This window comes from Vanellus vanellus, assembly GCF_965231255.1.
Source record: "Vanellus vanellus genome assembly, chromosome: 4".
NCBI classification, from domain to species: domain Eukaryota; kingdom Metazoa; phylum Chordata; class Aves; order Charadriiformes; family Charadriidae; genus Vanellus; species Vanellus vanellus.
This window is the reverse complement of record NC_138909.1, coordinates 17,230,364-17,243,257: the sequence shown is the minus strand read 5'-3', so window position 1 is coordinate 17,243,257 and position 12,894 is coordinate 17,230,364. Positions and strand designations below refer to the sequence as shown.

General features: G+C 40.2%; 1 protein-coding gene across 3 annotated transcripts in view; it reads left to right on the top strand.

Annotated features, from left to right (window-relative positions):
• Positions 1 to 3,886, top strand: part of LRBA (LPS responsive beige-like anchor protein) — a gene marked incomplete at its 5' end in the record, with an annotated part of 425,426 nt that extends 421,540 nt beyond the window's left edge. For all 3 annotated transcript variants that reach the window (XM_082482677.1, XM_082482676.1, XM_082482675.1), the window contains 2 exons: positions 814 to 965; positions 3,276 to 3,886. In XM_082482677.1, the coding sequence (XP_082338803.1) occupies positions 814 to 965; positions 3,276 to 3,366 (243 nt within the window). In that variant the 3' untranslated portion in view covers positions 3,367 to 3,886. The remainder of the gene's footprint in view (positions 1 to 813; positions 966 to 3,275) is intronic.
• Between the last annotated feature and the right edge of the window lie 9,008 nt (positions 3,887 to 12,894).

Genomic DNA, 12,894 nt, shown 5'->3' with positions numbered 1-12,894 from the left:
GTATCATCTGGTATAGTCATCAGGTAACTGAGGAAAGTTGCTGTTCTTCCAGGTACTCAGTATGTATCATGATTTTTCCAACAGCACACAAGAAATATCAAAATAGATTGAAGACTCCTGTTTCAAAAAGTCATCACCGCAAAAAACAATGATATCCCATCTTTTTCCATGATCTGGATCCCAAATAAAGATTTCGAATGTAGATTTGTAGATGCAAAATCAGTGTATAAGCCATTGAAATCGTCACAAGTGGTTTCAGGATAGAGGGTGAAAGGAAACAGAGTCTCTGTGAAGAGGGTTGGACCATTATCTTATTAATCCAGAGCAGGAATCTAAAAATGCTGGTCTAAATTAATTCTAGTAATTTGTATAACATTTCAGTTCCCTCCATCATTCAGCCTTTTGCCAGAGAGAAAAGGAGGATAGCTTCTGCTAAGCTAGTATTAAAGACCCTTGGGGGAATGTCAGGTACTATATTATAATGCCAGTGCTGCAGGATCTTGTAAATCTGGCTAATTAGAAGAGTAAATTTCTTTAGCTGACCTCATATTAGATCTTTGGAACATGGAATAAATCACAGGTGAGGTAAAATTTAACTAGTGACATCTACTGTATTAAAGAGATTTGTGTATAACAACATTATTTCTGTTGCTGGGTAGAATAACATAATAATGTTGCTTCTGAAAAGCTCGTTATGCTATCAAGTCTCCGTAGACATTCAGCTGCCAATATGAAACTTTTTATGAAAATAAAAGAGGGGGAGTAAGAGGAACACGTATTTATCTGACAAATATCCGTGTGATTTCCCCTTAGGCAATTCAGCTGAGTCGAGATGGACAGTATCTGCTTACAGGTGGAGACAATGGAGTTGTCATGGTATGGCAGATGTGGGACCTCAAACAGCTTTTTGCCTACCCAGGGTGCGATGCCGGAATCCGATCCATGGCCCTGTCGTATGACCAAAGGTAAGAGCAAAGTCTGGTCTTCACAAGAATTTCAGACAACATATGCTTTCAATTAGATTGCATTTTTGTTTTTCTTCTGATTATGATTTTCTGTAGATCGCAGATCCCGGTGATTATACTGAGAATTCTGCGCTTGCATAAGTTTCTTCCTAACACGTCATATTAGGGCAGATAATCTTTTTCAGGATTTCAGCTCTTGGGGGGATGAAGAGAGATTCAAGAAATCTTACTTTGGCAGACTTTCAAGATCATTTGAGTTATTGGCCCGTGCCAATGTACAGTGTGGGTCACACGGAGGTGGAAAGTTACATATGTGCTTTTCATGTTTCTTCTTTCACTTACGATACAAATCACATTCCTAATTCCAGACCTTTATGTTAAAAATAGAACAGTTAGAATAGTTGCACAAGAAGATTCCCTCCACACATCCATACTTTGCTAAAGCAAATATTAATTTTCACAGAAAACGTAGAAAGGTTATTTTATCCACATAAGCAGGACCCTCCCTGAAGATCCATTGGACTGGAGGCAATCAGTTAACATTTTTACATTACGCTTTCCGCTGCAGCTGTACTTAAAAGTCCTTCTGTGTTTTTATCAGAAAGATATTGTTTGTTTATAAGATAGGTGTTTACCATTTCATTTGTAAACTTCTAGCTTGCGGGCTAGAATTTTTTTTCCTTTGGTGTATTTGCGTAGTAGAGTTCCTGTGTACTTTTCAAGCAGATTTGGCTCCTAAATCCCTTAGGAATGTCTACATTGTGCAGTAAAGCATATTGCTGAGAACCTTCCGCTTACTGAAGTCCATACTAAATGTTTTAACAATTTTACCTGGACTACATTTCTAAAGCTTACATAAAATGAACTTAAAAGAATTCAAGCCAGCAAAATCTGTGGATTTCAATCAACTGTTCAACAACTTCTTGTTAAGCGTAATTAGAGATTGTAGGCATTTTGCAAGAAATGGTTTTCCATTAAAAAGCCTCTGCTGTTAAAAATATTTCGAAAGCTGGAGTTACAGCTGTTGAATTTTTGACCTCTGAAATGTGTAAAATTTTGCATTTAGAGAATCTTTAAACTGTAATTAATGTCACGTCAACATAGTCTTCACATGTCAATAAACTGAAATTTAATATGAACATTTATAAATTTATCCACGTGCTCAAGGTAGGAACCTACTCACTTTGGGTCTGAAGACACAGAAACTCAGAAGAGATTTACTCAGAGCATTTTACTGAGTAATTACTCAGAGGAATTTATTTGGTATGCATGAATGTATGTGTTTGAGTGACAGTGTGTAAAAAGACATTTTAACCTAATACAAAACCAATCAAAATGGTGCTCTTGAAATAGTGTGATACTATCAAAATGCAATGCTTTGATCTCGTATTTAGTCTTTGTTTTGAAGGAAAAATTACAGCTTTTTACTCTGAATATTTTCTTTAATTCTGAGGCTTTTTTCTTAAAATGCCAGAATTTTACCCTTTCTCATACTTTTGATTTTTGTAAAACTTTAACGTGAGACAACTGAAAAGACAATATAGAAACTCTTGTCATTGTGTGCTGTGTCGGGGTCATGGCTTTTTAAACAGATCTAAATGATCTTTAGTAGTAGGCCAAGGGTAAGGCCTTTAGAAAGAAAGAGCGCCTCAGTGGGAAGGCACAGTGAGTGCTTTCAGGAACTTCCAAAACAATCAAAGCCTTCACATTGCTTTCAAACCCAAACACTAACATTTCCAACTGAAGTCCTGTGCCCGCATCCGATTCCTCCGTGTAGATCATGTGCTTAAATGGGGGGTGGGGTGGGGGGGTGGGGGGGTGGTGCAAAACTGAAATGAACACTTCTCCTAGCCATCCTTCGCTTTGCTGCCTGACCTGGCCTTCATCCCACTCCAAACCCTCCCCCAAAACCAGCCAAGCAAGCCAAGAAATAATCCCAGGAAATCTGAACTGGCCTTGCAGGACAGTGACGCCGGTAACCAAGTCTGTTGTCTAACTCTCAGTTGTAGCTTCAAGCTGACCATACAAACGATTGCATGGTGTTTTGTATGGTTTGTGATCACGAAATCTGTCAGAGATGGTGCAAATTTATTCAAATCCAGCTTGCTGGAGTCCTTGGAAGCCCAAGACAGGAGCCCCTAAAGCCTGACTTTGCTGGTACGTGGAGTGCTTCCAGCTCCCGCCGTCTTCCATGGAAGTTGGTTGCTGCCTTGGGTTCTCGTGCCTATATTGATACAATTCTTCGGTGTGTTGACTCATATCTGAACGTGAGGTGGTTCACTAACGAATACGGTCTTGTGGTTTCCTTAGGTGCATAATGACTGGCATGGCATCTGGGAGCATAGTGGTTTTCTACAATGATTTCAACCGTTGGCACCACGAGTATCAAACCAGATACTGATCTTCACGGAGACCAGGATTAGCACTGATGCGGGCAGCTGTTGTCAGAAGGAAACTGAACACAGCACGCCTGCCTTGGTGTCTTGCCACAACATTGTTCTTTATAAATAGCGATATTACATCTGAATGTAACTTAAATTTGCTGGAAGAAGCAACCTATTTTTTAAAGTTAATTGCTATTTTTGTAGACCTTGCTTGACTTTTTTGGGGAAGGGCAAAGAAGCAGAAAAACGGCTGCTGGGTTCTGTAGTTAAAAATCTATATTTTTAGTCATAATGAGAAGTCTATTTTGATCCCTGTATGTAAAAGAAACCTAAAGTAAAGACGGTTAAAACTCACATTCTAGCTATATTATGAAGAAACAGATTTTCCATCTGAAGCTTTATCTATAACCTTGAGGAATATATGATTTTAACATAATGGAAATTAATTATGATGTTTGAGGAATTTTAATCTGTGCTATCTGTACCACACTTTGTCTCGTACTTTTCCAAATGATTGTACTACATCAGCACTGAAGTTTCTGGGAACCAATGGTAATATTTAAATTATGGTTAATGTAATTTTAAACTTTGCAAATCGTTTCCATCAATGTTACTATTCAAGCATGTTTCTAGACCTAGACAATTAGTTCTTTTTTAGTTGTATGTTTTTGTGCAGTTAAGAGAGAGAAATCGGGAATGGAGTTTGTGTTACATCGAGTGTGAATCCTTCTAGTTTCTACCTGGCATCTCCTTCAAAGCACACCAAAATGTGGATTGTTCCTCGAAACCAGAAGGGCACTTCTGAAGACTTTAAACTCAAATTAGAAACCCGCAGAGGCAGGCGGTTTTTAATAGGTGCGAGTACCAAAGCACACTTCTGCTGGCTGACTGTGAAAGCACGAAAAAGGCAGGTGTTTGCTGGTGCACAGCCTCCATACAGCAGCAGAAGCACTGGACTTGCAGGTGACTTTCTTTCTTTTTTTTTTTTTTTTTTTTTTCCCCCCCAGAACTGGCCCCTGCAACACTGTAGCACATTGCCATATTCCTTTTCTGCGTATAGCAACGATGTCTTTTCTATTTTGCTATCACCAAATCCAGCCAGATCCTGCCCAATCGTTACCTCTTTCTTTTAGGAAATGAAAAATAATTTATACTAAGGAACAATAAGTTATTTTGGTGTTGCACAAATCTACTTTTCTACAAGATTGCAGTGCAGAACTCTGTGCAAATATTTGTGAAAAGAACTGTTATTGTTTTGTAAGTCTGTATTGCATAAAAATCTTCTTTGTATGTTGTGATCTATATGAGTTGAAATTTACATTCCATATCTGTATTGATTCATACATTTCTCTAGCTGCCTACTGGAGCAGTTCCTGTTTTTTCTAAGCGTTTAACTACTATCTCTTTCAGTAAAGATTTGGAATGAGAAAATTCAGTTTGAGTGAAGAAATTAAATAAAATTACATTTGTAATTGAAGCTTCAGTGGAGTACCGGGTTCTTGTGATTCAATGGATATTCACGGTAGAGGAAATAGGCGCTATGGCTAAAGCATTTAAAGTACTCTTGGTGTTTATGCAACGGTGACTGTTTTCTGTGCTTTCTGCGTTTTTATACTGATGTGGTTATGGTGGTATCAGTAGAGTTACATTTTTGTCTTTTGTGTAGCAGAAGGATGATCTGATTAAGCGAAGGCTGTAGTTGTCGTGTCTGTGGTAAGTGCCCAGTGTATTCAGCAGTAACATTTGTTATGCATAACTCGTACTCCACACTTCCTTAAGTTCAACAACATTCATAGCCTTATATCAGAAGATTTTGAGGGGAAATTGGTATACTCTTGAAGCGCAATTTGTGTTTTGCTCAAGCCAGGGGTGGGTTTCCTAGGCTAGGTGGAGGGAAAAAACCCAAACAAACCAACATGTATTTTGCCAAATGGAAATCCTGAAAGTCTTCTCTTTGTGATCTCCTGCTGACCTAAGAAACACTTCGTTATTGATGGAAGTAATAGTCGCTGATATTAGAGCCAAAATATTTCATGGGGAGTTGATTTGGTAGATTGCTTGTTTTAGAAAGGGCCCTGTTGACCATGAGATGCTTTCCCAACACGACTGTATCTGTGCGTGTGCCGTCCTGAGTTGCATCCAGGCAGTGCGTGCCGATGGAGCAGCTGTGCGATGGTATCAAGTCCTCCTCAGGGCGGCAGCAGCAGCGCAGCGCGGTGTTTTGCACATTCCGAGTGCTGCAGCCCTTCTGTGGAAAAGGACACCTTCATCTTCGGCTCCGTGAGCACGCCTGTGAAGACGCCCCCGTTCTGGACTGCTTTGCTGGTGGCTTTGGTGAGTTGGACATATTCCTCCTTCCACAGGTAAACAGACGTCCCTCGGGCGCTGCCCTGGGATGCCAGGCTTGCACTTGGGATGCCAGCTTTGGCTGAACTACTCCGTGTCATGCTGTTTGTGAGGAGGTGGCCACAAAAAAAAAAAAAAAAGGGTTAAATTTCCAACTGTTCGGGTATTTGTTAGTCTCTTCAGGGCAGCACCTGTGTCAAATGGGTTGCCTGAAACCTGTTGAATCAAGGCAGGTGCCAGGCATTAACCTGCAGCTGGGCCTCAGCTAGCTGTTATTTGCAGAACCTTCCTGAAAAGAGGGAGCCGTCTTCTATTTCTTCAAAATTCAGAGGGAGCATTTATGAACAACGTTTTTTTATGTGACGGTCCGGGCTTTCTTCTGGTCTGGTAAGTTCAAACGGACGTGGTGTTAGCTGTGTTTTGTGGCAGGTGCTCTGGAAGGCTGCGTTTGCTGCTGCTGAGAGCATGGCTGGTCAGCAGCAGTGCTGCAAGTTTGGTTTCTGGGGAACTACTTGGCGCAAGTAGCTTGAAATCCCTTCTATTTTGTGAAAATTGCTGATATCAGTGCAGTAGGATCTGGCAAGAGATGATGGTATGATCACAGTGGTGGTAAATGAATGCCAATATTTCTTCAGCTTTTGGCTCTGTTGTGCTGTGTGTTATCAAAAAGCCTCTACACCCAGAACACATGCCTTGTGCAAAGTGTATGTATTAATTACTGTTTCTGGTCGTGATATACTCTTGGTGGTCCTCCACCTATCTGCAGCACTTTGTTTCTGCTAACAATTCCTGCTCTACTGCGCTTAGCAGAAAAAAATGTCTGAAAGAGCTTATCTGATACTAAGATAATACAGAGAGTTATCAGTTACAGAGAGTATCCTTTCAGTCTTTTTTCAGTGGTGCCCAGTGATAGGACAAGAGGTAACGGGCACAAACTTGAACATAGGAAGTTCCATCTTAACGTGAGGAGGTACTTCTTACTTTGAGGGTGGCAGAGCACTGGAACAGGATGCCCAGGCAGGTTGTGGAGTCTCCATCTCTGGATACATTCAAAACCCACCAGGACACTGTCCTGTGCAACCTGCTGTAGGTGACCCTGCTCGGGCGGGGGGGTTGGACTAGATGGTCTCCAGAGGTCCCTTCCAACCCTGACCATTCTGTGATTCTGTTATCTGTGGATGTTCTGCTGATGGAGGTTGTTATTTACTAGGAAAGGGAGAGTTTAGAATCACAGAATCATTTAGGCTGGAAAAGACCCTTAAGATCATAGAGTCCAAATGTTAACCTAACACTGCCAGGTCCACCACATGTCCCTAAGTGCCACATCTACAGGTCTTTTAAGTACCTCCAGGGACGATGACTCAATCGCTTCCCTGGGCAGTCTCTTCCAATGCTCAACAAGAGCTCCGTGAAGAATTTTTTCCTATTATCCTTCCCGGCCACAACTTGAGGCCGTTTCCTTTTGTCCTATCACTTGTTACTTGAGAGAAGAGGTTGACCCCCACCTCCTTTCAGTTACTTGTAGAGAGTGATAAGGTCTCCCCTCAGCCTCCTTTTCTCCAGGCTAAACAACCTCGGTTCCCTCAGCCACTCCTCATGAGACTTGTGCTCTAGACCTCTCACCAGTTTTTTTGCCCTTCTCTGGACCTGCTCCAGCACCTCAGTGTCTTTCTTGTGAGGGGCCCAAAACCGAACACACAATTTGAGGTGGGGCCTCACCAGTGCCCAGTACAGGGGGATGATCCCTTCCCTCGTCCTGCTCGCCACACTGTTCCCGATACAGGCCAGGATGCTGTTGGCCACCTGGGCACACCGGGCACACCACAGCCTTTCCCTCATCCACTAAGTGTGTTGTGCGTTAATAGAAGGAGATCACATTAGTCAAGCAGGACCTGCCCTTCATGAAGCCCTGCTGACTGGGCCTGATCACCTGGTTGTCCTGTACGTGCTGTGTGGTGGCACTCAAGATGATCTGCTCCATAACATTCCCCGGCACCGAGGTCAGACTGACAGGCCTGTAGTTCCCTGGGTCCTTCTTCCGGCCCTTCTTGTAGATACTTGTAGATGTTAATATTACTGTGGTACAGTGGTAGCTGGTTTTGGTTTTTATGACTACCGTCAGAAGTTGGCATGATTCTAGGTTCTCATTGTAATTCTAAAAATATGCAAATTGAATTCCTGTTTAGAAACATTACGGAGAACCTATTCTGCCGTGGTGTGTTTAATGTGTGGGATCAGGCTGGGGATTTTTAAGGGCCAGTGGAGTTTCTTCAGCTATTCCACACACCTGAACAGCAGCAACAAAAACCTGACTCATGTTTTTCGTACAGAGCTGGTGTCCTGGAATGAAAAACAATGTTTTCATTTCATTTAGTAGCAAGAGGAAAATAAAAACTGGGACTTCTGTGGGAAATGAATTTTATTGCAACTTTAGTCAGAACGTAATTGCTCTTATATTGAATAACAATTGCCTGGATATGGTGACTATCTAGATCGCAGCATCACCATTTTATGTACGTATTCACAGATATTTAAGTGTGCTTGTGTTGCGGCACCTCTGTTTTGCTTTCTCTTTCTCTTATACTCAGAAGTAATTCAAAGGGAATAAAGGATGACTATATTGTTCTTGAGAAACTGGCTGCATCCCAGTTAAATATAAAACCAGAGATTGGCCATTCTGTGGGTGCTGCTCTAAACCAGGGAGAGACCTTTCCAATGTAGGGTTAGGGTGTTTGTGTAAAGCTTGAGATGAGTGAGTCACTTGCTTGGATTTCCCACATGATATAACATTACATGAAATCCAAAATTGTTTACTTTTACACAGAACCAACCTAAGATCTTCAGTAAACTAATGCAGCTAACGATGCATGTCCGTGCTTATGCGTCATAATTTAAAGCTGCTCTTTAAAAGCTCTGGATCAAAAACTGTAGGAAATGGTTTCTGATTTTGTTTAGGCGTATTGAAATTCAACTACGTTTAACCTAAAGCCCTGCAATTCAAATACAGCCAGGCTCATGAGGAAAAAAATGGATTAAAATGCACGAAATGAAGTTTGAAAGAATAAATTCTAACTTGTACCTGTAAATAGTTTATTTTTAGTTGATACTTCTTATTATAAAGAAGCGTATTATTATAAAGAGTATGTAAAATAGTTCACAACTTTTTATAAATTATGGGAAATACAACTCCTTTCTTGTAAAGGAACTGAGATAATACCAGAAAGCATAGTCTTGAAACCAAAGAGATTTGTATATTTAGTAAAATACGAAATTACATATAGCTTTGTACTTGGAACTGCATCATATAGTCAACTAATTGAAGACTTTCAGATACGTGCTTTGGAAATTATGCCGTATTGCATAGCCAGAGGTTTTCAAACTGTGGTACTTGCTGTTTGCTAAATGGACAACATTTGAGATATGATAATTTACTATATTTTTTTTTCTTCCCACTGTTGCTTTGTTCTTTGTGAATTGTAAGCTCTGAGCTGCAAAACGCTGTAGCACAACTGAGTCTAGTTGTGTGTTTAGAATGTGGTGTATTCAGCAATAGATACATTCAACAACAGATAGATGACTTCGAAGATTGTTCTCGCGTTTTGCTTTGTCATCTTTATCCTGTGTGCGAGGGATCCTTTTTCAAGCAAGCCCCAGTAGCTGCAAAACCAAAATCTGACCGTTCTACACAATAGAGCTAGTGTCCTTTTAAGCAAAGTGTTTAAACTTTAAGCATTCAGTGTTTAAACACTCTAAACATCAGCATTTCATATTAATTGGCGAATACTGTTTTGGGGAAGAAGAGAATAGTTGCTGGTACTTTTTTGGGGAAGCTGTGCTTCTTTGCAACCTGTACCTTAACATGATTCTCACTCTGGGCTTTTGGTTTCCAAATACGACGAAGACAGACACTTAAAATTCAAATGCTGTTTGAAACAAAATCAAGAACAGAAGCAACAGCTGAGGAAAAACTTCTTGGTGGATGGTTGCATGGCAGCTTGCTTCTTCAGTCCCTGCCCTGGGGTTTTTTTTTTTTACAATGCTAATTTAGTTTAAAAACAAAACAAAAATTCCCCTAGAAAGAATTCCCCTGACAGAAAAGCTCAACTACATACCTATTTGTATGCATTAGACATTGAAACTGATTGCATGAGGAGTGTTTGATTTACTTGCCTTTTTTCAATCTTAAAAAAACCTCAATTTTTTTTACTTAATTAGCATTTTGGATAGGTTACTAGTTTTGTGCATTTCTGTTGCTTCCCAATTGCTGTTTGACTGTAGCTTGAAAGAGGTAAATGTGAAATGTCATTTCCCATTTTAAAACTGTTAAAAACAAAGATAATCGATAAATATGCGTATTTATATAAAAGTGAATAAATACTTCAGTAAATTTACTCTGTCAATCTGTAATAATTAGACCAGTGACTACTGAGAGTGAGGGGGATGGGGGGGGCGTGGAGGAAAGATACAAAAACCAGGCTTAAATGAGACTTTTTTTTTTTTTTTTTTTTTAAATAAAAATTTCCCACTTGCTGTATAAATATATTGGTTTAGCCTGAGATGATCAAAATAATTTCTGTGAATAGGAACTTGAAGCCCTTTTTGGTGAGCATACAGGCAGTGGTATAACAAGTTACTGCTTCCTAGCTAACATTTTTTTTTATTTCAATTAGGAAAGTAAAGAGTTTTCTCATAAGGGCCAAAGCTGTGATCCCTGTTGGAAATCACACACAGGCTCTTCCTTCTGATCTCCGCAATGTAGACCATCGCTGGAGTGTCTCCTGTATCACCAGGGCCCTCCAAGAGGTAACACGAGGTGTCTGGCACTCGCTGAAGGATTCCCAATCACTTGTATCGTGTAATTTGGCAACCTCTTTCAGGCACACTCGGTGGGACCTCTAAGCACAGAGGCAAGAAAAATTGCATTGGCTGTTACTTGCCGAAGTTACTATTGTTGCTGTAGTCTTTCTCACCACACACCAAAATCATAGAACCTCTATTTTTGAGAGGTTAATGAGGTCTTAAGACCTACTTCCTTGAATTAAAAGACTGAACTTCCCCAGCTGAAACAAAAATCTTCACGCTTTTTGTTCCTAAGCCCAGCGCGCACTGGGTATATTCTACTGTAGTAGAAAAGCCTGTGGTTTGGTTTGGGTTGTTTTATTAAAAAAAAAAAAATGCAGGAGGAAAGAAAGGGAACATTTGGAGTAAGAAGTAGGTTAAAAAATACTTTCTGGTATCTTACATATATAATTAATTTATATATTTAAAAAAACCGCCCAACATTATTTATTTAATTTAGGAAAAATTACCCTGCAATCTGTTAGCTTTAGTCTTTATTTCCTCCTCCTCTCTTCCTCAAGTATTCCGTTTAGAAGGGGGATAACTATGTTGCATCTAAAAACAAGAGATCTTTGCTTACGAAAGTAGTCTCAAGTAACATTTACTGACCTATGTAAATATTCTTAATGACTAGCTATATGCATGAGGCAATACTTGATGAAAGTAACATCATCATAAAACATCATCTACCTTAATGTATTTTGACAATTATTGTAATTAATTTTATAAGTTCGAGAATGGGGGTAATTGTCTGTAAGGGTAAATTTTGATGAGAATCTCGGTGGGTGACCTTAGTGTTATGCTGCTCTACAGCCAAGGAGGATTCAGTTCTGGGATTTCAAATCTGGAGTTGCAGGAATTGGCTCCATTGGGATATATGAACAACTGCTCATGTTCAAAGGAGCTAAAAAGACTGGGGATTTTTAAAAATACTTTTTTTTAATAATTCATTTTTTTAAAATGCAGGCATGGTAGCAGTTGTGCTCTCACTGTTTAGTGTTTGAAAAAACTGGCATTTAATTAAAATGGTACAATTTCAGCTACTTTTATGCAACAAAAAAAAAGGTGACAGTCCTCTCTGACAAATGTACAACTTGAGTTTCTTTAGTTGTTTTTTTTCCCTTTATAGCAGATAGCACAGTCCTGTTTTACACTTTCTTTTCTATTTTTGCCTTCTTCCAGCAACTGATGGTCCTACAATGACAGAAGGATTAAATGGAAGTGCAGTAGATGATAATAAACCAACCATAATACTTATGAGCCTTCATGAAGCGTTTTAGTGTTAACCAACATGTCTTTATGTTAAAAAGTGATACCCTGAGCACCACAAACATACCACCTATGCACCCACAGATTTAACATCTGTGGAACTAAATTAAGGCATGGGCTAGTGATGTAACTTTCCTAAGGTCATATACAGAGTTAAGAACTTGCCCAGCTAGCCCATGTTTTTATCCGATTATGATGTTGGCCGCATGATCATCTTTTCCAGCTGTCGTCACTATTTTTAAATAGGTGTTTTGGCACAGGTTATCAACTGCCTCTGCTCTGTGAATCAAAATACTTGTCTAAGAATGTTTAGCTGTTGATCAGTCATGAACTTAGGGACGTGAAGTCAGGGTATGTATGTCTTTGCTCTCTTCTTCCATGAGACAAAGCCAGAGTTTAGAACTGGCAGCTGTTGACCAGGCAAATTCTCATCCTTTCTTTTATATATGCACAAGGTTTTGTGTAACACAACTTGTTAGATATTTCTACTAACCCATGACAGTTTTGCCTTTGTAAAATAAATATCTAGGCCTTGCACAGCTGAATATCCATCCTTTTAGAAAAAAAAAAAACAACTCAACCCAGCATTCATCACTTTGTCGCTGCTCCCTCTTTACTAATCTCCCAATTCAGTAGTGTGTCACTGTCTTCTCCGTCAGGGGCTCCCTTTCCTTGCTGTAGGTGGCTGGTTAGCTCGCTCCAGCTGATATTGTAGAATCATAGAATGGTTTAGGTTGGAAGGCACCTTGAAGATCATCGAGTTCCAACCCCCCCGCCATACGCAGGGACACCTCCCGCTAGACCAGGTTGCCCAAGGCCACGTCCAGCCTGGCCTTGAACACCTCCAGGGATGGGGCATCCTCAGCTTCTCTGGGGATCCTGTTCCAGTGCCTCACCACCCTCAAAGTGAAAAATTTCTTCCTAATGTTCAAGCCGAACCTGCCCTCTTCCAGTTTAAAGCCATTCCCCCTCATCCTATCACTACATGCCCAAGTAAAAAGTCCTTCCCCAGCTCTCCTGTAGGCCCCCTTTAGGTACTGGAAGGCCACAATAAGATCTCCCCGAAGCCTTCTCTTCTCCAGGCTGAACAG